Consider the following 27,219-nt stretch of genomic DNA (forward strand, 5'->3'; position numbering starts at 1 on the left):
ATTGTCAGGAAATTTCTCCTTAGTTCTAAGTTGCTTCTCTCCTTGATTAGTTTCCACCCATTGCATTCCATTCTAGACCAGGTCAGTAGGAGGAATGGGACTGTAGTGGTTCCCGCTCCCTTCATCCAGTGTTGGTTTCAGTTGGTGTTGGGGACAGAGTGATCTAACCTGTTTTTGTGTGTGTGTGCAGTGGTGGGATTGAAAAAATTAACAACCGGTTCACTGCCCAGTTGCTGGGTGGCATGGCCATGGGGGCGTGGCCTACTTGGCCTCCGGCATCACAGCAGGAGGGGGCTTTTTGTCTTCCCAAGGCTCTGGAGGCTTTCCTTGAGCCTCCAGGAGGGCAAAAACAGCCTCCCCTGGGCATCGCAGGCCCACCGGAGACGAGAAACGGGCCCATTTCTGGACTTCCGGTAGGCCCGTTTTTCACCCTCCCAGAGCGTCCGTGGGGGCCTTGCACTTACCTCACATCCAAAATGGGCCACATGGAGACTCCTGGGAGGGGAGGGGCGGGTGGGGTCAGCCAGTCCTTGGAACAACCGGTTCAGCAAACCAGATTAAAATTAACATCCTGTTTGCCCAAACTGGTCCGAACCGGCTGAATCCCACCCCTGTGTATGTGTGAGAGAGCTTTCAGTCACTATTGAACACTGTTTAGGTTCCCCGAGTTAAGGTTAGTATAACCTTGAAATGATCTTCGGGCCATCCTTCTGTTTCCAAGTTCATCCCCTCAGACCATTACAACAGAAGCCGATCCCTCCCTGGAACCAATTCACGGGTAATTATTAAGAGAACTTTTTCTGGTACAGGTAGTCCTCAACTTATGACCACAATTGGAACTAGAATTTTTGTGGCCGTGGAAAGTGGTTGGTAAATGAGGACCCAGTTTGTGGGGGCAATAAACTGACTTTGTATAAATATACCAAAGTATGAAGGCTTTTGCTTAACGCATTGTAAGCCGCCCTGAGTCTCCGGAGAAGGGCGGCATATAAATTAAAAAAAAGCAAAGCAAAGCAAAGCAAGCAAAAGCAAATGAGTCATAGTCATACCTGATTTTATTACTTTTCTCTCGTAGTTTAAGTTCCACTGCAGTTGTTAATTGAGTCATGTGGTCGTTTAAGCCAATCTGGCTCCCACCAGTGATTTTGCTTGTTCAGAAGCCAGCTGGGAAAGGATCGCCAGCTGGCGATCCTATAACCTCAGGAACCGTCATAAATATATGTCTGTTGCCAAGCGCATGAATTTGGATCATGTGACTGTGGGAATGTTGCAGCAATCTCCAACCTTTCCGGCTTGACGGCCTGGCAGGGGAAGAGGGGAATTGAGCCACATGAGTGGTGGGCCGGTCCACACTCACACAGCTCAACTTGCGCAAGTGATGGGCTGGCACGCATGCGTGAGTGCCCGCTGGCCTCCTGCTTGCACAAGCTGAGCTGCACACGTGTGTGTGTGTGTGTGTGTGCACTCTGGCCAGACACTCACACGGCTCAATTCTGAATAGATCACGGCCTGGTATTGGGCTGCAGCCCGGGGTTTGGGGGGACCCTTGTCCTAAGTGCAAAGACCAATGGGTAAGTCCCTTTTTTCAGTACCGTTGTTAACTGTGAACGGTTGCTAAATGTCAAAGACCATCTGTACCTCTGAGGCCTTATCTTAAGAAGACACAGCACTACAAAGTGAAGCACTGAAAGCTATTTTTATTGTTTTTTTTCCAAAATTACAAAACACGAAAGTCGCAGAGTGGGATGTCATAAGGAATGTCAGTACAATCAATAAAAATGGAGATTTTTGAATGTCATCCGCATTTGTCTTCCCCCCCCACCTCCCCCAAATTGATCCAAAATTACAAAATACTGTATGGTAGGATAACTGTGGTATTGCAGAATGTCTTGGTTGATGATGTAAGCAGATTTATAAAAATGAAGAGCAATTGATTTTAGACAACAATATTGTTTAAAGCAGGGTAGGGGGGAATCTGGCCCTTTGATGAACTTTTCAAGTTCCTTTGTGGAACTTTCAACTCCCATAATTCCTGGAGCCAGCCATGTTTAGCTCAGGTATCCTGGGAGTTGAAGTTCCACAAGTCATCAAAGGGCCAGATCTCTCCCAACTCTGCTTTAAACAAAATTGTATTTTTAAAATGCACAATTCACAATCGGGTGTTATGCAAAACATATAAAATCAGAAAAAGCCATTACTCAATTCTCCAAGGTTGAAATGAGATTTTCTGAGGTCAGAAAAAGGATCAGAACAAGGGCTCAAAGAGCGAGACAGCGATTCTGCGCTCAAAAAAATTAAGTTTTCCATAACTTAAAACTGAGTGTTCTAGGCTCAAAAACGTTTGAATTGAAAACATTTCCTATGTTGCTCTCGCCGTGCTTCAAAAACGAATCAGAAGGGCTTCAGAGGTTGTTGAATGGAGCAGCTCCCTGCTGCTCATTGAAGCAACACATTTTTCCCCTCAGGCTTCTAGGCAAGCCTGAAACATGTGGCATTTTTAAAAGTTGCATTAGGATGTGGCTGATTTAATGAACCAACTCATTAAAAGGAAACCTATCTTTTTCAGGCTTGTGTAGAAGGCTTTAAAAAAGGATGCAGCTGCTTTAATGAGTAGTAAAGGGTGGCTGCCCTCATCCACTGTCTGAATACGTCTGGAAGCTTCTATAGCCCTACAACTTAGCATCAGCACAGACTGAATGAATCTCTGGTAACTGAAGAACAGAACAGACAAGAGTTTGCAATACATACATGCATGTTGCTTCTGGCTAAATAGGTATGGGAGCCATTTCAAACGTTGTCCAGAATCAACGGTGAGCTCAAATCACAATCAAGGAGCTGATACTTATTAATATAATTTTAAAATGTGTTTTAAACTGGAGGCGGCTTCTTAGGTAGCTGAGATTCGTTGCGACAGACCAAACAGAGTTCATTTTCTTCTAACTGAATGGAGGTGGAGGAAACAGCAGGCATACCTATTTCTCTTTATTTCATAGATAATCTCTTTCATATACATCTATATTAAAAAAATACATTCAATATTCTGTACAAAACCACGGAATTTAATCTCCCTTACAAGTACCCAGTACATAAATGGATAGATAAAGAGCTTCAGAGTTTATTTTCTACAGATGGCTTCTCGCTTTCTTGGCAAAATTTTGCTTCTCCTCTTGGATTTCTTTTTCAAATTCTTCTCTTTCCCTGAAGGATTTAAAAAAAAGTTGCAAGCAAACAAAACAAACCTCTAGCAACGGGGAAGCTGAAGCCCTGAGATTTTGTTCCCTAGTTTCTTTTTACAGAATAAAACTCGAGACCGACTGTCTTCCCTTCAGCCTTAAATGCTGATCTTCATGTTTTATTTCCTACGTTGCCAGAGAGCTTCCTAGTATATGCCTTTGTCAACAATGTTACACAACAAGTCCTCAGCTTATGACCACAACTGTGACCAGAATTTCTGCTGCTAATCAGACTGGTTGTTAAATGAGTTGTTCCCAATTTTACAAATCGCTGCAGTTGTTAAGTAAGTCTAGTGGTTGTTATGTGAATCATGTGGTCATTAAGTGAACCCGGCTTCCCCCATTGACTGCTTGTTGGGAAGCTGGCTGGGAAAGTGACAATCACATGACCACAGGATGTTGCAGCCATTGTAAATACATGCCGGTTGCCAAGTGCTTGAATTTTGATCAAGTTACCATAGAGATGTTACGATGGTCATAAGTGGGAGGACTGGTTGTAAGCCAATTTTTTTCAGGGCCCCTGTAACTTCAAACAGTCACTAATCAAATAGTTGTAAGTTGAGGGCTACCTGTAGTTTTATTGTTGTTCAAAGTATATTTTTTAAATGCCCCAGTATTTTTGTTATGGAGCAGAATTATACCGGGTTTCCCCGAAATTATGACCTACCCCGAAAGTAAGTCCTAGCTTGATTTTTACATGTGCGCCCAATACCAGCCCTACCCCCAAATTAAGCCCTAATTAAAACCCCGCCTACCCCGGGGTGGGACGAAGCGCACGAGTAAAAATTAAGCTAGGGTGGAGATGGGGGTGGTGCAGCTGCCCTACTTTCCAGGCCTTGTGCACCCCAACACCTACTTCGCCTTGCAGGCCCACCTTCTGGAGCCGCTTGCCGCTGCTTACGCCAGTTGCCCCCGGCCTCCACTTCACCATCAGAGCCTTCTGGAAATCCCTTTGCAGCTGAAAACAGAGCTCCGGATCGATCTGGAGTTCTGTTATCGGCTACAAAGGGTTTTCCGGAAGGCCTCTGAAGTTGAAACAGAAGCCAGGGGCACCGTGCACATCAATCCGGAGTCCGTTTCTCAGCTGCAGAGGGCTTTCTGGAAGACCTCTGAAGGCGAAACGGAGGCCGGTGGCGATGTGTGAGAGAGGCGGCAAGCGGCTGCAGAAGAAGTGGGCCAGCAGCGGGCTCCTGCTGGGAGGGGCTGTCGATGCCGCGGTGACGAGTTGAGTCAGTAATTAGACCCCCCAAAAGAAGCCCTAGCCGTTTCTTTGGGGTGGGGGTCAAAAGAAAATAAGACCGGGTCTTATTTTCAGGGAAACACTGTAGGTAGGCCTCAACTTACGACCACAATTGAACCCAAAATTTCTGCTGCTAAGTGAAACATTTGTTAAATGAGTTTTGCCCCATTTTATGACTCTTCTTTCCACAGTTGTTAAATGAATCACCGTAGTTGGTAATTTAGTGACACGGTTGTTAAGTTTAAGTTAACCAACACTGGATTCCCCGTTGATTTTGCTCGTCAGAAGGTCACCAAAGGGGATCACATGACCCCAGGACACTGCAACCGTCATAAATATGAGTCGGTTGCCAATATCTGAATTTGGATCAAGTGACCATGAGAATGCTGCAATGGTCGTAAGTGTGAAAAACTATCATGTCACTTTTTTCAGTGATGTTGTAACTTTGGTCATTAAATGAACTGTTGTAAGTCGAGAACTACCTGTATAGTGCCATAAATAAAGGGTAGCTGTCTTATGACAGTTTATTACATCGGTGCGATACAGCTGGGTATTGTGAAGAATGTTGAAGAGAGAACAGCTACACCCTGAGTAAGGTCCTCAGAAGCAACACAAAAGCGAAATATTCTGGGTAGGATGTCCTGATTTAGGAGTGGAGAAAGGAGAACGATGCACAGTAAAACAAACCTGGCTTGCTCTGACTGGAATGCAACTAGTCCTCAGTTAATGACCATTTGTTCAGCAAGTCTCTGAAATTATGAACTCAAACAAACCAGAAGGTTTGCAGCCAATCCTTGCTGCAGCTGACTCTGTGGTCGCAATTGGGGCGCTTAGCAACCGGCTCGCAGTTATGACAATCAAACCACCCCACGATCACGGGGACTGCCCTTGGAGACCTTCCTTGCCGGCTTCCCCCAAGCAAAGCCAATGGGGAAACTGATAGGAAGTTGCAAGTGGCAATGACGCACCTACCGTGTTTCCCCAAAAATAAGACATGTCTTATATATATATTTATGGACCAAAAAACCCTGTTAGGTCTTATTTTGGGGAATGTCTTGATTTTGTGCCCGCCCACCCGCTCCCTCCCACTATCTGCTTGCCTGTGGCTGCAATGGCTTACAGGCTTGTCAGGGCACATGTCCTTTTCACCCGGATGGAGAAATGATAGAATACTGGAAGCTTCATCAGTTGGAAATGGGACACTTTGAAATGGAGCGATTTGCTCCGTTTCAAAGAGCCCCGTTTGCAAGCAGACGACGCTTCGTCTCCCACTGGGCAAAAAGTGTTTGGGTGCCTACGGGGCACTTGGGAATGGAGCAATGTGCTCTGTTCCCAAGTGCCTTATAGGCACCCAAACACCTTTCACCTGGATGGAGAAGTAACGGAATATTGGAAGCTTTGTCTGCTTGCAAATGGGGTGCTTTGAAACAGAGCCATCTGTTTCAAAGTGCTCCATTTGCAATCAGATGAAACTTTGTCTCTCTCTGGGTGAAAAGTACGTGCCAGATCCAGGCAGAGGCAGAGCTGGGGGTGGGGAGGGGAGGCAGGCGATCCTAACACACCACCTACTCCATCCCACCGTCTCTTGGCTTACCCACAGCCGTGCCAGGCACCCATGCAGGACGTTGAGATCACTTGCCTCCCCCGTGCTTCCGTCTGATGCTGGTGCCACCACGCAAACTTTCCGCAGGCCTGGCAGCCATGCAGCACATCCGGATTGCCTGTCTCCTGCCCTGCCCCTGCCTCTATGCTCTGAGTTATCAGCACTGCACCAAAGGGCCGATGGGCTGAGGCACCTGCCGGACACCATCAGGCCGCACGTGCTCGCCACCTCTTGTGCTGGCCATGCCCATTTCCCCCGGGCTTATTTTTGGGGTAGTGCTTATATTAGGCCCACCCTAAAAAATCAGGCTAGGGCTTATTTTTGGGATGGGTCTTATTTTTGGGAAAACACGGTAGCAAACATGCGTGATTCACCTAACAACAGCAACCAGAATTTCCATTGTGCTTTTGAATGGCATTATTTAGCAACAGAATTCCTGATTCAGTTATTGTCATTAACTGAGGACTACAGGTGGTTCTCGACTTACAACCACAATTGAGCCTAAAATTTCTGTTGCTAAGCGAGACATTTATTGAGTCTCGCCCCATTTTACAACCTTTCTTGCCACAGTTGTTAAGTGAATCACTGCAGTCGTGAAGTTAGCAACAAGGTTGTGAAGTGAATCTGGCTGGTGCTATTGTCATAAATACGAGTCAGTTGCCAAGCGCCTGAATTTTGATCACAGGACTATGAGGCTGCCACAATCCTTTGCTCTCAAGACCTGGCTTTTCTACCTTGCTGTTGGCTTTTCTAACTTTGTTAAATGATTGGACCAGTTTTTGCTTTTGAAATCTTAGCAGGAAGGCTGGGTTTGACTGGCATTTTTTTGTGAGTCTGAGATTTGTGAGAGGATGACAATGTTTCATTCCACTTCATATGTGCAAACTGTGCAGAATCTACTGACATGGGTGAGATATATTATATATTTATCTATCTATCTATCTATCTATCTATCTATCTATCTATCTATCTATCTATCTATCTATCTATGAGAGGCAGTTTGGTGTAGTGGTTAAGGCAGCAGGCTAGAAACCCAGAAGCCATGAGTTCTAATTCTGCCTTACGCACAAAGGCAGTTGGGGAGCTTTGGACCAATGTCAGGTCTAAGAGCAGGCAATGGCAAACCTGAGAATAGGAAGGAAGGAAGGAAGGAAGGAAGGAAGGAAGGAAGGAAGGAAGGAAGGAAGGAAGGAAGGAAGGAAGGAAGGAAGGAAGGAAGGAAGGAAAAAGATATATGATGAGGGAGGGAAGGGAAGGGAAGGAAGGTTCACAAACACAAACAGACAGACATAATTCCAGAATTCCTAGCAACCATCTTCATACTGCAATCCCAACATGTCTAGAAGTACCACATATGGGATATCTGGAAAAAAAAAGTCGCCACTGCATAATGCGACAGGCAAACGAGAGACTACGTGAGGTAAAGCAGACTTATTGTGTGAGGTAGGCAGACTTATATATGGGATGGAGGTCTGAGCAGATACCTTTTGCTCACTGGAGGTCCGTTGATGTATTTTTCTTCTGCTGTCTTGTAGTCTATCTGATGCACAACAGAAATTGCATAAATGATGGCCTGGAGAAAAACAAACAGAAAAGGGCACAGCTTAGAGCAGTGCTTCTCAACCTTGGCCATTTTAAGATGTGTGGACTTCAACTCCCAGAATTTCACAGCTCTTGAAGTGGCCAATGCTGAGAAACATTGGTTTAGAGGCCATGTTTGCCGACATGTTCAGGAGGAGGAGGAGGAAGGAGGGGGCTGCAATTTAGTGGCAGAAGAAAAAGCTCTCCATTCAAATTCTGGTGTCTCCAAGGATGGCTAGGAAAATCTTCTACCTGAATCCTTGGAGAACTGCAATATGCTAATCTGGTCAGATACAAGCAGAAGGATCGAGTTTTACATGGGGAATGACCAGGGGTGGGATTCAGCCGGTTCGGGATTTTACATCCGGTTTGCCGAACCAGTAGTTGCAAAGACTGGCTGGCCCCGCCCACCCCACCCCTCCCAGGAGTCTCCATGAGGCCCATTTTGGATGCCAGGTAAGTGCAGGGCCCGTATGGGGGCTCTTGGAGGGCGAAAAACGGGCCTCCCGGAAGTTCCGGAAACGGGCCTGTCCCATCTTGGTGCAGGAGGCCGAGTAGGCCCCGCCCACCATGGCCCCGCCCACCCAGCAACCAGGCAGAGAACCGGTTGCTAAAATTTTTGAATCCCACACCTGGGAATGACTCAGTATAAGTCTCTGCTTACAGTATTTTCCATGTCCCCCACTTCACTTACTTCTGGAAAAAGTACTTCGAGGACAAATTTGGCACTGTCTCTATTTTTAACCGGCAGCGTCTTGGCTCCAACTTCCCGATAAACTTCCTTTAAGTAGTTGAGCACAAGGTCCTGCTGATAATCATCCTCCAGGTAGGTCTCCAGGATCAAATACCGGGGTGTTTTGAGGGATTTCCTCAACCAGCGCGACTGTTTCTGGCTCTTCAGGATGGAGCGGAGGTGCTCGTCAGCTCCTTTGGCGTTTACGATGAATTCCACGATCCGCTTGTTGGCTCTGTCTCGAGCGGCTCGCGTCCGGTCAGGAAGAATTTTCTTCACTTGCTTTGGGGGGGTTATCTCAGCGAGAAGCTCCCCACTGTCCAACACTTCCATTTGAGGGAAGCTCATCTGGGATAAAGTATGGAAGGATTCTTTTCGGACCGGAGAGCCTTGGGGAAAAAAGAAGCCAGGGTCTTTTGCTGAAAGTTGGAACAGCATCTAAAACAGGAAGTCTCCAAACTTGGCAACTTTAAGACTTGTGGACTTCAACTCCCAGAATTCATGGCTGGCTGGGGAGTTCTGGGAATTGAAGTCCGTAAGTCCTTAAAGTTGCCAAGTTTGGAGATCCCGATTCTAAAAAGTTGCTAATCCCTACTTCTCTCCCTGTCGCACAACCACAGGTGGTCCTTGACTTATAACCAGTCACTTAATGACTGTTGAAAGTTATGACAGACACCCCCACCTCCCAAAATTACATGAGACATTTCAAGTTATGACAGCTGCACACACACACACACACATATACCCTGTAGTTACGTGATTCCATTTTGTGCACTTGGCAACCTGCCCATCTTTATGGCTATTTGCAAGGTCCTACGGTCAAGTAACAATAATTTCTGATGCTTTTTTTGCCAGTTTTTGGCAAAAATACACCCATTGGGGAAAATTGATCCCATTAATGATTGTGGCATCCATTTGAAGACTGTAATGTTTTGCTTAATGGCCACCATAAAAAGTGTAAAAAAAAAATTGGGTCCGGTCACACAATACCTCGACTTATGACCGCAATTCCGGGCTCAATTACTGTTGTTAAGTCGAGGACTATCCATAACAAGAGCATACAGCTAACATTCTCAGGATGGTGAGCATGTGCCAATACATGGAAGTGCAGAAGGCCTGAGCATTATTAACGATATCAAAACAGTTTTACAAGGAAAGAAATTCCAAGCTGTCCCTTTTTGTCTTTAAGCTGCTTTAATTTTGTTATATTTATTTTTATTTATTTATTTTTCATATTTGTATACCGCCCTACTCCCGAAGGACTCAGGGCGGTGAACAGCCATAATAAATACAAATACATATAGAAGTTAAAAACTATTAAGAAACAGATTAAGTAATTTAGGCTCAAAGATTAAAAAACATCCAAATTTATCTAAAGAGGTTTAAAACCCAATTTAAAAGACAGTTTAAAAGCCAATTAAAAAGGGAGAGTTAGGCCAGACCAGCTTGTTGGAATAGAAATGTTTTCAGGGCTCGGCGGAAAATGCGTAAGTCTTGGATGTTTCGTAACTCCGGGGGAAGCCCGTTCCAGATGGTAGGTGCCCCCACAGAAAAGGCTCTCCCCCTGGGGGCCGTCAGTCGACATTGTTTGGCCGACGGCACCCTGAGGAGTCCCTCTCTATGGGAGCGAACTGGTCGGTGAGAGGCTATTGGTGGCAGGAGGCGGTCTCGTAAGTACCCTGGTCCTGAGCCATGGAGCGCTCTAAAGATAGTAACCAAAACCTTGAAGCGCACCCGGAAGACCACTGGGAGCCAGTGCAGCTCGCGCAGGAGGGGGGTTACATGAGAGCGCCACATTGCTCCCATTACCACCCGCGCGGCCGCATTCTGGACCAGTTGGAGCCTTCGGGTGCTTCTCAAGGGGAGCCCCATGTAGAGAGCATTACAATAATCCAGGCGTGAGGTGACAAGGGCGTGAGTGACCGTGCGTAACGAGTCCCGATCCAGAAAGGGATGCAACTGGCGAATCAGGCGAACCTGATAAAAAGTCCTCCTGGCTACGGCCGTCATATGCTCTTCAAAAGACAGCCGTGAGTCCAGGAGGATGCCCAAGTTGCGAACCCCATCTGTGGGGGCCAACGACTCTCCCCCAATAGTCAGAGATGGCGCCAACTGACTATATCGGGACGACGGAAACCACAGCCACTCGGTCTTGGATGGGTTGAGTCCGAGTTTGTTCCTCCCCATCCAGATCCGTACGGCCTCCAGGCACCGGGACATCACCTCGAGGGTATCATTGGGGTGGTCTGGGGTGGAGATGTACAGCTGGGTGTCATCAGCGTACTGATGGTACTTCACCCCAAAACCACGGATGATCTCACCCAGCGGCTTCACATAAATGTTGAATAGAAGGGGCGAGAGGACCGATCCTTGTGGCACCCCACATATAAGGGGCCTCGGGGTCGACCTCTGCCCCCCTGTCAACACAGACTGCGACCGGTCAGAGAGAAAGGAGGAGAACCACTGTAGAACAGTGCCCCCCACCCCCAACCCTTCCAACCGGTGCAGCATGATATCATGATCGATGGTATCAAAAGCCGCTGAGAGGTCTAATAGGACAAGGACTGAGGAGCAACCTCTGTCTTGAGCCCTCCAGAGATCATCAACCAATGCGACCAATGCTGTCTCTGTGCTGTACCCGGGCCTGAATCCCGACTGGAACGGATCTAGATAATTCGATTCATCCAGGTACTGAGGCAGTTGTCGTGCAACCACACTCTCAACAACCTTTGCAACAAAGCGAAGGTTGGAGACAGGACGATAATTTGCTAATACAGCTGGATCCAGGGAGGGCTTCTTGAGGAGGGGCCTCACCACCGCCTCTTTCAAGACGGTGGGAAAGACACCCTCACTCAAAGAAGCATTTATAATCTCCTGGAGCCAGCCTCGTGTCACCTCCCGGGAGGCCAGTACCAACCAGGATGGACACGGGTCCAATAAACATGTGGTCGCCTTTAGTCTGTTCAGTATCCTGTCCACGCTTTCGGGAGTCACAGGATCAAACTCTTCCCAAATAATATTCTCAGGACCTGCCCCTGTCATCTCCTCTGGATCAATCCAGTCAGAGTCTAGCTGTTCACGAATCTGAGCAATTTTGTCATACAGATATTGTACAAAATCCTCAGCTCTACCCTCCAAGGGGTCTTCCCGCGTCTCTTGATGGAGCAGAGAGCGGGTCACCCTAAACAGGGCGGCTGGGCGATTATCTGATGACGCAATAAGAGTAGAAAAGTAGTTACTCTTCTCTACTCTTATCGCCACTAGGTAATTCTTAATATGAGATCTTACCAGTGTTCGGTCGGATTCAGAACGACTAGCCCTCCAACTGCTCTCTAGGCGTCTTTTCCGGCGCTTCATCTCCCTCAGCTCCTCAGTATACCAAGGAGCCAGGTGAGACCGGCGCCGGGTCAGAGGCCGCAAAGGCACGACTCGGTCTAAAGCATCAGCCGCCGCCCTATCCCAGGCGACCACTAAGTCCTCAGCCGAGTCATGTGCTAGAACCTCAGGAAATGGCCCAAGCTCCATCTGGAATCTCTCAGGATCCATCAGGCGCCTGGGGCGGAACCACCTGGTCGGTTCCGCCTCCCTGCGGCGGGGTGTGGCGGTTCGAAGGTCCAGGCGAAGGAGGGAGTGATCTGACCATGACAAGGGTTCAATCACTATATCCCCTATCTCGAGATCACTCAACCACTGTCCAGAGACAAAAACAAGGTCCAGTGTGTGTCCCCCCATGTGAGTAGAGCCATAAATTAACTGGGTCAGGTCCATAGCCGTCATGGAAGCCATGAACTCCCGAGCCACCTCAGATGTCTCGCCAACTGATGACAGGTTAAAATCCCCCATGACCATAAGCCTGGGGGTGTCAACAGCCACCGCGGCTATAACATCAAGCAGCTCAGGCAGGGCTGCTGCCACATGGCAGGGAGCCAGGTACGTGACTAGCAAGCCCAACTGCACCCTATGACCCCACTTCACAAGAAGGGACTCACATCCAGCCGTCTGAGGAGTGGCCTCCCTTGGTCCAAGACCCTCGTTAATAACAACCGCCACCCCTCCGCCCCTCCCCTGAGACCTTGGCTGATGGAAAGCACGGAAACCTGGTGGGCACATATCAACAAGGGGGGCTCCCCCTTCCTGGCCCAACCAGGTCTCCGTAATACCCGCCAGGTCCGCACCCCCCTCCTGAATAAGATCACAAATGAGGGGGGCTTTATTTACCACGGACCTGGCATTGCACAGCATCAGCCGAAGGCCTGGGGCCCGAGGTTCCCTACAACCTGGGGAACGAGAAGAGCTTTGAGGGTCGGAGCGCGCCACCGCTTGTAAACAGCAAGGACGCACTCCCGTAGGATGATGTGGCCCCCTGCTCCCGCCATATCTGCCCCTCCCACCTACAGTATCGATGTTATGGGCATCTGTATCGTAAGATCTAATCATCTCCTTGACCCCAGAGTTCACACCTCCCATGCCATGCCCTACAGCTGGCCCAGATACCCTCCCCCGCGGGTCTTCCCCCGAACCCACGTAATCTACCCCCCTCCCAGAATCCCTTAAAATCTTATTAAGAAATTTCCCTAAAAAACCCCATAACCCTCTTTTTGCTGTATGCCATCTCTCCGGACTCCGAAGTCCGTCATCGAGATAGGCCCTCGATAAAGAAGAGGGCCAGACCTGCGAGAGGGGGGCATCTCGCAGTTTGAGGAGTTCTCCCAATGAGTACATTTTGTAGCTAGATAGTCTATAGCTGGTAGGCATGTCCTAGTTATCCAGGGTCCTGTGGAGAGAGTATCAATTAGAGGTACAAGTCATTTTAGTCCTGCTGAACTCTCATATCAGCGGTAGAAAGAGCCATTTTGAACTCAGATGTGAACATCGATCACCCTCTCACGGCAACCAGATATAAGGGAGGAAAACAGCAGCTATAGTCCTGTTCTTTCAATGTTGTACCTAGGCATAGATGGAATAGCCAATCCTTGAGATTAGAGATACGGATAGTCTGTGGGAAATATATATAGTAGGCGAAAATCCAGGGAGACTCAGATGAAATAAAAGTAAGGAAATTCTCATCCTGATATACAGGAAACAACAAACCTGGATAGCAAATGATTCACAAAAAGCCGAATATCCGGTCATAAAAGGGCGATAGGAGATAAAAATACAGGAGGGGAGATGGAATAAGGCAGTCACTTTGTAGAAGCAAAGCCCCCATGATAGATATAACAATCATTTCTAATCTCCTTAGCTTTCTTTAGGTCTTTTATGCATGAAGGTTTAACCCCCCCCCCTATAGAAAGAGAGGGGGGAGGCCTCTGGGATGGTAATCCAGAGCTGGCCCGACAATGGAAGGATCAGCATCTTTCCATTACCCAGGAGATCAGTTGAAAATAAATAAGAAAGGTCCCTATTCTCCTTTCTGAGGCCTCTTTGGTCTCTAAATTGCTTTGGTTTTTGCTGCCTGTAACTGCCAACTGTAACTGCTATTTCGGGCGCCATTTTGGAATTTTAAACTGCCACCACCATCGGCCTCCTCCGCACCGATTTCGCCCACCGCCGGCCTCTGCAGGCAACCTCCAATCTTGCCAAGGGTCTAACGAAGTCAGCCCAGGATGCCAGACAGTCATCGCAGCTGTATATCGCCATCCATCCGGCAGCCTCTGATGAATGTAGGGCCGGCTGTCATGAAGCTATCGGCCCAAATTCGCTGACTCAAATCCCACCAGCACTGCCCGTCTCATTATAAGCTGTTTCAGAGAGCGAAGCCACAAAACCGCTCTCCTAGAAGGTCTTCCGGAGCCGAAAATGCTCCCATCGGATCGGCAAATCAGCCCTCTCAACACATCATGGGCCATAGATGGGTAATTGGCCCTAAAGACCCCCAACTGTCAGGACATTACCCCCGTAAAACCGGAGCTCCATCGGGAGTCGCCATCTTGGGCATGTGCGAGGGTTCCACATATATAATGTCAGCACCACCCTTTTTCAAGGAATGGGGCTTCTTAAGATACAAAATGAAGCTTACTCACTCATGTCATCAGCACAGTATTCCAGGAAGGATCCCCCAAAAGAATGGCAACCTAAGAAGACAAGATGATGATGTTATCCATTCAGTCATGTCCACCTTTTGGCAATTATAGGTCAGGTCTCTCCACATCTTGCACTATTTCTTCAAGTTCTTCTATGCACTGGCCAGAGGTGGGATTCACACAGTGGTGAAATCCAAATTTTTTTACTACCGGTTCTGTGGGTGTGGCTTGGTAGGCGTGGTGTGGCTTGGTGGGCGTGGCTTGGTAGGCATAGCAGGGGAAGGATACTGCAAAATGTTCATTCCCTCCCCACTCCTGGCGGAAGGATGTTGCAAAATCTCCATTCCCTCCCCACTTTGGGACCAGCCAAAGATGGTATTTACCGGTTCTCTGAACTACTCAAAATTTCCGCTACTGGTTCTCCAGAACCTGTCAGAACCTGCTGGATTTCACCCCTGGATTCACACCATAATTCACCCAGCACTGAAAATGTGAGAGAGTGTGGCGTCCGCGCATGCGCCCAGCCTCAAAAATGTGCCTAAATAGGACAGCATAGAGCGGGGGAGGGCCCAACCGTGATTTCTGCTACCAGTTTGCCCAAACGAGTCCGAACCGGCTGAATACCACCTCTGGCACTGGCTGGTGTCAACTTTGATGGTATCCAACCACCGTGTTCTTTGATGGCCTGGTTTCCTTTTACTGCTAAACTCTTCCAAACGTAATTGCTTTCTCCTGTGAAATTCCCCCGCATGGCATGGCCAAAATAAACCGAGACAGTTTTGTGATTTTTTCTTTTCTCCTTCCAGTGAAAAAAAGAGGACAAGAAAAATGCTCAATTTGGGGATGGATGACTGTGTGCAGACGCAGTCCTGGTAGGCCTTGGAAGAGGCCCCCAACATTCTAAAACTTATGATCAAACTACTGGTATAATCTTATTTACTACTATCACCCAAAGAGAAAATGATTGACTACAAGGCTGAACAATATTACTTAAATTCAATGTTAATGTAAATCAAATAAGGCTTATCATTTTATTATTAGACTAGCTGGATACCCGTGCTTCACTACGAAATTATGTGATGGGGCTTGATAAATTGACATTTAAAGCTTGAAAATTAATGAGTAGTTACAATCGGCCTCTCCTCTCCATCCCCTTCTCTCCCTCAGCCTTGCCCCACAAAAGTCTCCCCTATCCTATCCCCCTTCTCTCCCTCAGCTTTGCCCCACAGAAGCCTCTCCTCTCCTATCCCCCTTCTCTCCCTCAGCCTTGCCCCACAGAAGCCTCTCCTCTCCATCCCCTTCTCTCCCTCAGCCTTGCCCCACAAGTCTCCCCTATCCTATCCCCCTTCTCTCCCTCAGCCTTGCCCCACAGAAGCCTCTCCTCTCCATCCCCTTCTCTCCCTCAGCCTTGCCCCACAAGTCTCCCCTATCCTATCCCCCTTCTCTCCCTCAGCCTTGCCCCACAGAAGCCTCTCCTCTCCTATCCCCTTCTCTCCCTCAGCCTTGCCCCACAGAAGGCTCTCCTCTCCTATCCCCTTCTCTCCCTCAGCCTTGCCCCACAGAAGCCTCTCCTATCCTATCCTCTCCCTCAGCCTTGCCCTACAGAAGCTTATCCCGCTTGCTGATATGAAAGTAAAACTGAAACTGAAACTCCTCTCCTCTGCTTGTGTTTTGCATTTGGAACAGATTTTTTGTCAGGTGGGAAGGGGGAGTAGAACTCCTTAGCATCAGAGCATGTTAATAATAATACAGGAAATACTAATGCTCTGATGATCATTTCGAAAAATCCTTTCTTAGTGAGCATCTAGAAGCCAAGAGGGACATATGTGGCAAATTTCAAATTTGTATACTTTACGGTTCTGGAGATTTTGTGATGATGCGTGAGTGGTATTTTACTTTTATATATATAGATTTATATCCTACCGTGTTTCCCCGAAAATAAGACAGGGTCTTATTTTCTTTTGACCCCCCCAAATATGGCCTTGGCCTTATTATCGGGAGGTGTTATCCCTAAACCTCGGCAGGCCAGATTTGATGAGCCAGACTTGGGAGAAGAAGAGAGAGAGGAGGCCTGCGAGAGAGCCCATTTCTCACATTCTTCTTCTCCTGGGTGGCGGCAGCACGTTCAGGTCCCCGAATCTGGCCTGCTGATCTTGGCCACCGAGGGGGAGTGGCAGGTGGGGAGTGACTGGGTGGCGGAGAAGCGAGACACATGGAGCGAGACACCTCTTCCTCTTCCTCCTTCCCTTCTCCAGCTTCTGCTCATTGCGGATCGTCCGTCTAAGTCGGACCGGTCCCTGGTGCTCAAAAGGTTGGAGGTCACTGTAGGATACAGATAGTCCTTGACTTATGACCAAGTTGCTTAGTGACTGTTCCAAGTTCAGATGGAACTACCTGGTTGTGTTGTGGCCTGTCAGCCGCCAGCCCCTCCAGCAACCAAATCAGATGAGGAGGCATGGGAGTCAGGGTCAGCATCAAGGTAACCTGAAAGCTCCGAGGGGGCAGAGAGACAGAGACAGAGGCAGAGCCTGGGCCGTCTGTCAGCCCTCAGATGGAGAGTCAACAGCCCCCAGATCTGGAGGTGACTGATGAGGAAGAGGAGGAACAGCTGGCTCCAGTGCCTGACGCGTGGATGCACAGAAGGCAGAGGAGAGGAGAGCAGTGGAAATCTATGGGCCGGTCCTTGGGGACGCAAGAGCCCACCGCTGCTAGCGAAGCCCCACCCTAGCTCTGGGGATAAAAGGCAGGGGACGGAGATGAATAGATGTGACAGACAACTATTTATCTTCCAGCCGGCCGGCCTTGTTAGCCTGCGTTGAGAGAGAAACTTTTTGCCAGGGCTGCCGGTGCTCCTAATTAAAGGAATCTTCACTTCAGAGGGTTTGTCGTGTTTGGGTCAGGTTATTTATGGCCCAGATTCAAAATTCCGATGGCATCCTCCCACTGCAGCCATGTAACCACACCTTGGGCATTTGGCAACCAGACATGTTTGCAGCATCCTGCGGTCATGTGACTGCATTTTACGAACTGGTTTTTAATTCCAGTTTTTGGCCAAACCATGCCTATAGCGACCCATCGGTTTGCTTAATGACCGCTACAAAAACGCTCGTGAAATTGTGTTGGTCGCGCTTTATGACCTCGATGGGCAGCCTCTATAACAGTGTTTCTCAACCTTGGTAGCTTGAAGATGGGTGGACTTCAACTCCCAGAATCCCCCAGCCAGCAGCGCTGACTGGGGGATTCTGGGAGTTGAAGTCCACCCATCTTCAAGCTTGAGAAACACTGCTCTATTATGATCATAAATTGACAACAATCTGCAGATCTGCAAAGAAGAGTTAAAGGAGACGATGCAGTTATAGCAGAAGAAACGTGCGAGTACAATTCAGCCACTGAATTGGTTTCCACTGCTAAGCAAGGCAGTGGTTTAAATGAGCTTTGCCCCATTTTACGACCTTTTGTGCCACAGTTGTTAAACAAATCACTGCAAACATGAGGTGAATCATGCGGCTGTTAATGAATCCAGCTTCCCCCGTTGACTTTGGTTGTTGAAAGCCAGCTGGGAGGGTTACAAACAGTGATCATGTGACTCTGGGAGACGGCAGCTGTCATCAATACACATCAAGTTTCCAAGCTGCCGGAAATTTTGATCACGTGACCATGGGGATGCTACAATGATCGTAAATGTGAAAACCGGTCATGTCCGGTTTTTTTTTTCAGTGCTGTTGTTTAACTTTGAACGGTCACTAAACGAACTGTTGTAAATCGAGGACCAGCAGTAAAGCCAGTTGGAACAGCGCAGCAGAACCTCCAGCTGCAAAATGCAGGAAAAAAGTTGAGACCAAGCCGCAAAAAGATCCCCCACCTTCCCCCCACACTCATAAATTTAGGATGGGAATCAAGAGAGCTCCTTGGGCCTTTCCATCTTACCTACTCTAATTCTGTAATCTGCAATCAAGCTGATGCACCAGTTGAGCTCGTGGCTATAGTTCTCCCTGGCTTTCTCCTACGAAGAAAAATAAGTCAGGCAAACAGGCACCGCTTACAGGACAGGGCCGGGGTGTCAAACTTAATGCCCAGGGGCCGGATCCGGCCTGTGGGGGTGCTTAGATCTGGCCAATGGGGTTGCCTTGGAAACAGCGAAGGACCAGCCCGCAGTGCCTCTGCCAGTGAAAACGGAGCTCGGGAGGGCCTTTTCAGTGGCAGAGGGCTGCAGGAGGCGTCACAACCGAAAATGGAGCCCGGATGTGGGCACGCGGGGCTTCCCGAGCTCCGTTTTTGCTGGCAGAGTGCTAGCAAAACAAACCACTAGCACAAGTGGATCCCCCCCAACTCCTCCCGGGCCACCATAGTTGCCCTCAACATAAGTGACATCAAGCTGGCCACCCCCACCATGGCCACGCCCACATATACAACCCCCCCTCCCCACCCGAGGTCAAACACAACCCTGATGCAGCCCTCAATGAAATCAAGTTTAACACCTCCGGAATAGGGCCATACAAGCTTCCCAGAGCACAAGCGGCATTTATTCCTGGAGGCTTTACTCACTATCAGCGTCTGTTTCTCTTTGCAGTCAAAGTGCTTTAGGTTTCTGAGGGAAGTAGAGAACCTGCATCAAGAAGAGAGAGAAGACAACATCATAGCCCTCCCTCCCAGAGGAACAATTTTTTTCAGCCCCCTCCAATATCCAGACCGGTGTTTCTCAACCTTGACCATCTTAAGAAGTGTAGACAGCAATTCCCAGAATGCTGGCTGGGGAATTCCGGGAGTTGAAGTCCACACCTCTTAAGATGGTCACGGTTGAGAGATACTGGCTTAGAATATGAACAGTCTTCCAATTGGGAAATTCTGGAATTTGTAAGCTCAGTTCCTCCTCTTTTGGTACTAGAATTTGGTGTGTGTGTGTGTGAAAAACGCCTGAGTGGCATAGGAGGCTAATGCTTCCTACTAAGGCAGCATTTAACATCCAGTTGCCTGCAATTACTGCGAGTTCAATTCTCACCAGGCTCAAGGTTGACTCAGCCTTCCATCCTTTCGAGGTAGGTAAAGTGAGGACCCGGATTGTTGGGGGCAATAAGCTGACTTTGTATAAAAAAAAGAACACTGTGTCAGAGTGGCAATTAATCCCATTCCGTTTTTGGGGTAATTGCACCTTAATTAGAGGTGGACCGTGGCTTTTCCTTGGAGTATACTTTTTAAAGAAAATAGAACACCGCTTTGGGGGGGGGGCGAAAGCCCTACTAAGCAGGTATATACAACAGTATGAAGGCTATTGTTTAACGCACTGTAAGCCGCCCTGAGTCTCTGGGGAAGGGTGGCATATAAATCGAACCAATAAAGGAGCCTGAGTGGCGTAGCAGGCTAATGCTTCCTACTAAGGCAGCATTTAACATCCAGCTGCCTGCAATTACTGCGAGTTCAAATCTCACCAGGCTCAAGGTTGACTCAGCCTTCCATCCTTTCTAAGGTGGGTAAAATGAGGACCCAGTTTGTGGGGGCAATAAGCTGACTTTGTATAAAATATACAAAAGTATGAAGGCTATTGCTTAACGCATTGTAAGCCGCCCTGAGTCTCCGGAGAAGGGCGGCATATAAAAATAAATTAAAAAAATAAATAAAAAATAAAAAACCCAATAAAAATTAATGCCTTATGTTAGCTATTTGTTATGTTTTAAATAACTTTTAAGGTCATTTCAGCACTAGGGACTTATAGCATCCCGATAGCATCAATCAGCTGTTGCTGAAGTTATATTAAGCCTGTCTGCATCACCAACATTTTGACACAATGAGGGTTGGTGGTGTTACTGCAACCTTAAAATGAAGTAAAGTTAGTACTTCTGGGTGTGCTTTTTGTCTGGACTACCTTGCGAGGTTCACATCTACGATTAAACTGAAGATGGCAATGCACACCTGCACTCTAACATGCCAACCGGTCCTCCGAGAGATATTACCAGATGCCTAACCTAGGTAGGTACGTAGGTACCCTGTTTCCCCCAAAATAAGACATCCCCTGATAAGAAGCCCAATTGGGCTTTTGAGCGCATGGCAGTAAGGCCAAGCACTTATTTCAGGGTTCAAAAAAATATAAGGGTCTTATTTTTGGGGAAACACAGTAGGTAGATACATATGGATGGAGAGATAGGTAGGTACAGAGAAAGGTGGGAGGGAGGGAGACACACACACACAGAGAGAGAGAGATGGATAGAGATAGATATGGATAGGTGGCTATGGAAAGATAGATAATGGATGGATAGATAATGGATAGAAATGAATGGATATAGATAGGTATGGATGGATAGATATGAATAGATAGAAACAGCCAGCCAGCCAGATAAAGTGGTAGACAATGGATAGATATGAATGGATAGAGAGAAATGGATATATATGAGTGGATAAATAGATAGATATGAATGAATAGATATAAATCAGTGGTGGGTTGCCCCCGGTTCACACTGGTTCCCAAGAACCGGTAGTAAAACCGGCAGGAGGCTCCGCTGTTGTGGCCCGCCAGCGGCCTGCGCAAATTGTGGCTGATCCCAACGACAAGAAGGCTGGTGTGGTGTTGCGTCAGCAGCCGGCACAGCCGGCGCTCGCGTCGGACAGCGAGGAGGCCGAAGAGGATGTGATGCCAGAGGCAGAGACTCAGCCAGGGCCTTCAGAACCTCCAGAGGCTCCTTCCAGTGGAGAGAGCGAAGTGGAGGAGCCTCTCCTCAATGCTCGGGCACGCAGGGCTGCCAAAAGGCAGGAGTGGCTACTCAGGAGGAGGAGGTCTACTCGAGAGTAGGGCTTGAGGATAATTGGCCACTCCCTTAGCCTATTTAATTTCCATGCAGCTAGTGCTTTCTTGCTAGGAACAACGTCTCATTACTACAGAGCATCTTGGAGAGCGAGCGACTTCTCATATCTGGTTTTCTGGGCTGGTTGCCAACCTTTGTCGGACTTTGTTCTTAATAACTTTGATAAGGACCCTTTGCACGGGAAGCCTGCATTCTTAAAAGGGGTTTGTTTGGAATTAAACAGTGTTTGCGAAGCTTGGTGTGTGTCACATTCTCTGGGAATCCGAAGCTGGGGCAGAACATTCGCCCACTGACCTGGACGTCATTATAAGTGATATGCGCATGCGCAGAAGAGTGCGTGCGAGATGCGAACCGGTAGTAAAGGTAAGTAGAATCCATCCCTGATATAAATGGACAAACAGATATGGATGGATGGATGGATGGATAGATGGATGGATGGATGGATGGATAGATAGATAGATAGATAGATAGATAGATAGATAGATAGATAGATAGAAGAATATTTGTAGCTCAGAATTGAAATGAGATGTCAGTGTTCGCTAAACTTGGTTGTTTTTTTGCAGACATTTCATTACCCAAATTAGGTAACATCATCAGTGCTAGTGACTGGATAGAAATCCTGATCTCGCATTCAAATTCAAATCTACTGCAAAAATTAGTAGAGATGTTTAGGCCTATGGGGATGCAGGACCCGTAGCCAAGAGGACGCTATAGGGAACCCCAGTTTTAAACCTATGTATATCCCAATGTTTATGGATATGAAGAGGATTCCCTATGGAGAATTTGCGTCTAGTATAAAATCATACACAATTATTTAAAAAAAGATGGCTACAATATCTCATGCACTCAAGATATTACCATAAGGTACACAGAAGCCTAGGGGCGCGGTGGCTCAGTGGCTAAGATGCTGAGCTTGTCGATCGAAAGGTCGGCAGTTCAGTGGTTCGAATCCCTAGTGCCGCGTAACGGGGTGAGTTCCCATTACTTGTCCCAGCTTCTGCCAACCTACAGCTCGAAAGCACGTAAAAAATGCAAGTAGAAAAATAGGGACCACCTTTGGTAGGAAGGGAACAGCGTTCCGTGCGCCTTCGACGTCGAGTCATGCCGGCCACATGACCACGGAGACGTCTTCGGACAGCGCTGGCTCTTCGGCTTTGAAACGGAGATGAGCAGCGCCCCCTAGAGTCGGGAACGACTAGCACGTATGTGCGAGGGGAACCTTTACCTTTACTTTACACAGAAGCCTAGAGTTGGTCAAGAAAACTCATTGCAAGTCAGGAATTTTCCCAGGCTCAATCCTGGATTTACTTCCAGGAAGACTAACCTGACTCTGGAACATTCAGTTTGGGAGAAATGCGGAATGTTCCAGAATGTGAATGAGTCTGGTTCTCACAGGGCTACTGCAAATTATGTCTCCCAATCCATTTCTACACAGGCAAAATGGGCAGATGAGCCCTTTTTGAGCTCATATATAGGGGAGAGACCATTTTCTGCAGAAGGGGGAGGCAGCCTTGTTTTGGACAAGGAAATACAGGTAGTTCTCCACTTACAAATATTCATTTAGTGACAATTTGAAGTTACAACAGCACTTAAAAATGTGATTTAAGACTGATTTTCACACTTACAACCATTGCAGCATCTCCACGGTCACGTGATCAAAATTCGGATGCTTGGCAACTGGCATGTTTTTATGACCTTGTTCTGGGGATCATGTGATTTGCCTTTGGTGACCTGCCGACGAGCAGTCAATGGGGAATCCTGATTCACAGTAACAACCCGGTTACTAACCGAACCACTGTAGTGATTCGCTGAACGACTATGGCAAGAAAGGTTGTAAAATGGGGCAAAACTCATTTAACTTATTGCCTTGCTTAGCAATGGGAAATTTGGGGGCTCCATTGTGGCCATATGTCAAGGACTACCTGTAACTCAGCCACCAGTAGGAGGTGCCAGAAAAGGGCTGCTCAACAAATGCTGCACATTAGCAACAAAAACCAGAACACCAAATACAAGCTGGGCGGATACGACCTTGTAGACGACCGTCACTCAGTCAAACACCTAGGAGTACTCATCTCAAATGATCTAAGCGCCAGAGCTCACCGTTAACAGCATTGCCAAAAAGGCATTAAGAGTAGTAAACCTAATTTTGCGAAGCTTCTTCTCTGGGAACATTGTACTGCAAACCAGGGCATACAAAACCTTTGCTAGACCAATTCTTGAATACAGCTCATCTGCCTGCAATCCGCACTGTATAATGGACATTAACACAACTGAGCGAGTCCAGAGGTATTTCACGGGAAGAGTACTCCACTCCTCTGCTCACAATAGAATATCTTACGCCACCAGGTTTGAAATTTTGGACCTGGACAACCTAAAACTACGCCACCTATGGCCTGACCTAAGCTTAGTACACAAAATTGTCCGGTACAATGTCCTACCTGTCAATGACTACTTCAGCTTCAACTACTATAAAACACGGGCAAACAATAGATACAAACTCAAAGTAAACCGCTCCAAACTCAATTGCAGAAAATACGACTTCAGCAACAGAGTGGTCAATGCCTAGAATGCACTACCTGACTCTGTTGTTACATCCTCAAAACTTAAAACTGTCTACTGTGGACCTCACCTCATTCCTAAGAGGTCTGTAAGGGGGCGTGCATAAGCGCACCAGCGTGCCTTCCGTCCCTGTCCTACTGTTCCCATTTATTTGTACTCATTTCTTATGTATATACTTATACCTGTTTATATTAATATGTTTATATGTTATGTTCATACTTATACTTGTTTTCTCATACATGCTTGACAGACTAAATAAAATAATAAAAAAAAAAAAAAAGAAGGGAAGGAAGGGAGAGGAGCTCTACATCAGGGAATTAAAATAGCTTTATTTACCCCTTAGTTTTCGTGGCATCCATGCATTTCTCTATAAGGACGACATTGGCTTTCTTAGCTTTCCGATTTACCTTTTTCACCTGCCAGGAGACAAGCAGAACAGCTCAACAGCTGGGAGGGTCACAGGTTTGCAATCAATGTATCTATTCAAAGGGACAATTACACAGACTGGTTGGCCCTGCTACATCTCTGCAGCTGGCCCTTTGCAGCACATTATGAGCTAATCGGGAGGGCAGCACATTATGAGCTGGATCAGGGGTGGGCAACTATGGCCCCTTTATTACCTATGCACTTCAACTCCCAGAATTCCTGAGCCAGCATGAAATTCTGGGGGTTTGAAGTCCACAGGTGGTAAAGGGGCCATCGCTACCTAACCCTGAGCTAGATCATCCCATGTGAGCACAATTAATTAAAAGGAGACCAACACTTCAACTGCTGTCACTTTGATTTTTTTTTTTTTTTAAATCACAACTTTCTACCCCAAAGGTGCTCCAGGGCAGTTTTCTCAACTTAAATCAACTTTTAAGAGGTGTGGATTTCAACTCCCAAGAATTCCTCATCTAGCATGAATTCTGGGAGTTGATGTCCACTCATTTGGACATCAGCTGGGGAATTCTAGCCAATTCCCTGCTCTGTGGACATTTGTATCATTAGGTCCCCAATGTTACTTCCAGGAAAAGGAAGATGCGATAAAATTGTGGCTATTTTGTGGTTGCTAGGAGTTGAAAATTACTCGAAGGCACATAAACAATCAATCAATTATAGGTTGACCGCAGCATTGAAAAGGGAGGGGTCATTGATGTGCTCTCTGAGCTGTTTTCCTGCAGACATTTCATTACCCAAACTAGGTAACATCATCAGTGCTACTAAGGAATGGGATTTGCTCTCAATTTATCCTTTAGCCTTATTAGCACTCATGATGTTACCTAGTTTGGGTAATGAAATGTGAATACTCATTTCATTACCCAAATAATGAATAATGAAATAATAATGAAATACACATTTCAAGTATTTTAGCAGAGAGATTTCTATCAAAACAGGATACACTCCCGGATATCCTTGGGAGTAAGGTAGGTACATACATACATACCATGGGTGGGTTCTAAATTTTTTTAACTACCGGTTCTGTGGGCGTGGCTTATTTTGTGGGCGTGCTTTGATGGTCATGTGACAATCTTTAGGATTTAGCAGAGGTATTGGTCTACCAGGCTTTTAACTGCTTGCAGAGCTGTACTGGTCTACTCATTTGTTTTTGGAGGCACCGGTCTACCCCTTTGTTTTTCGAGCGCACCGGTCTACCACCACACTGCCTTTTAACACTGATCAGCTGTAGGGCGGTCCTTTGAAGCCCCGCGGCAAGAGTTTAAACAGTTTTTTTCCTTCTAGCCGATCAGCTGGGACTCAGGAGGCAGCAAATAGATTGGGGGCGGGGCCAAATAAAAGGTAAGAATAACGCAGGGCAGGGAGGGCGGGAGGGCCTAGTTCCCAAACAAAGAGAACCGGTTCGGTGACTTCATATCATCACCGCTATCGGCTCGACCAAACCGGGCCGAACCGGGAGGAACCCACCACTGATACATACATCTTATGTATTAAAATTAATCATTTAATTGAGAACTTTAATATGGAATTAAAATATCTGGATAGTCCCTCCAAGATTTGAGCCAGGAAGTTAAATCAGCCCACTTGGCATCTTTGTCTTGACTATCCATGGAGATTCTTGAATGAGAAGGGAAACATCTTCAAAGAAAAAACAAAGTCCAGTTGCCTTTTGAAAAAGCACCTTTGGGACTTCGTCTTGACCTCTTTTTTTTTGCTGATTAAAATGGAACGATTTTTAGATTCCGGGTGTAATGGTTGTACAGTTATTATTTTGGATGTTTACTTTGTAAATTCAAGGGGTCATGTTGCTACTTTGTGCAGTTCCTAGAGCCGTGATGGCGAACCTATGGCACGTGTGCCACAGGTGGCACGCGGAGCCATATTAGTGGGCACGCCAGCTCAGCACTGGGGTGCAAGCGCGCCGGCCAGCTGATTTTCGGGCCTTCTGGGCCCACCAGAAGCAGGGAAACAGGCTGTTTCCTGCCTCTGGAGGGCCTGGGCGGGGTGGGGAAGGCCCTTTTTTTTTCTTACCTGGCTCCAGATCCTCTCTATTTATCTGGGAAGGGCGAAAACAGCCTTTCCCACTCCCTTGGAGGCCCTAAGGAGGCTGAAAGGGCCCATTTCCCGACTCCCGGTGGGACAGGAAGTGACTTTTTTTCTGTCCCCAGCCTCCAGAGACTCCTAGAGAGGCTCCTACAGACTCCTAGAGAGGCTCCTACAGACTCTAGAGAGGTTCTGGAGGCTGGGGACAGCAAAAAACATCACTTCCTGTCCCACCGAGAGTTGGGAAATGGGCCCTTTCAGCCTCCGTAGGGCCTCCAAGGGAGTGGGAAAGGCTGTTTTCGACCTTCCCAGATCCATAGAAAGGATCTGGAATCAGGTAAGAAAGAAAAACGGGCCTACCAGGCCATCATGTGCCAGGAGCGGGGGTAGGTGGGGTTGCGTGCGCATGCGCGTGGGCACGTGCATGCACGACCCTCCCCCCCCACCCTCTCCTGGCATGCAATGGCAAAAAGGTTAGCCACGGCTTCCAGATGGGACAACTATATAAACTGCTTCAATAAGTAAATGATTAATATTCTTACCACAGCTGGCCAGTAGGGATATCTTGGGAGCTTGCACCAAACCATCATCCCGGCTTCAAAACAACAAGGCTCTACGATACACAGAGTTTGGAGAAAGGATTAAAACTGGAATGAGACTTTTGCAAGGAATTCCTAGTGAAACGTCTACTGTACTGTTGTGCGGCCTCACATCAGAGAATTGTATAGAGAGCTTGCCACCTTCCCTGGTTTCCTCAATGTGTCTTCCAGCTTTATTGTTATTATTTTAGGGCACTGTTTCCTAACCTCAGTAACTTCTGGATGTATGGACTTCATTTCCCAGAATTCTCATTGGTTGCCATGCTGGCTGTGGAATTCTGGGATCCGAAGTCCAGCATCTGGAAATTGCCAAGAACAAGAACACTGTATTAGGGGAAGGTGCCAATGCTAGATCACCCTTCCTCAATCTTTT

At 47.3% G+C, this 27,219-nt stretch overlaps 1 protein-coding gene across 2 annotated transcripts in view; it reads right to left on the minus strand.

Moving 5' to 3' along the window:
* Nucleotides 1-1,680: 1,680 nt before the first annotated feature.
* The window catches only part of PWWP3A (PWWP domain containing 3A, DNA repair factor), a 49,331-nt gene continuing 23,792 nt past the window's right edge, over nt 1,681-27,219 (minus strand). Inside the window, exons 7-14 of one of the 2 annotated variants that reach the window (XM_070931851.1) lie at nt 26,790-26,860; nt 24,103-24,182; nt 18,959-19,019; nt 18,341-18,416; nt 14,414-14,464; nt 8,352-8,779; nt 7,561-7,649; nt 1,681-3,198 (exon numbers count right to left, since the gene is read on the minus strand). In XM_070931851.1, the coding sequence (XP_070787952.1) occupies nt 3,123-3,198; nt 7,561-7,649; nt 8,352-8,779; nt 14,414-14,464; nt 18,341-18,416; nt 18,959-19,019; nt 24,103-24,182; nt 26,790-26,860 (932 nt within the window). In that variant the 3' untranslated portion in view covers nt 1,681-3,122. Of the gene's footprint in view, nt 3,199-7,560; nt 7,650-8,351; nt 8,804-14,413; nt 14,465-18,340; nt 18,417-18,958; nt 19,020-24,102; nt 24,183-26,789; nt 26,861-27,219 lie in introns of both variants that reach the window. The other variant, XM_070931852.1, reaches the window with a different exon arrangement.

Source organism: Pituophis catenifer, unplaced genomic scaffold (genome assembly GCF_029215685.1).
Source record: "Pituophis catenifer annectens isolate HBS135680 unplaced genomic scaffold, rPitCat1.0.hap2 SCAF_1, whole genome shotgun sequence".
NCBI classification, from domain to species: Eukaryota; Metazoa; Chordata; class Lepidosauria; order Squamata; family Colubridae; genus Pituophis; species Pituophis catenifer.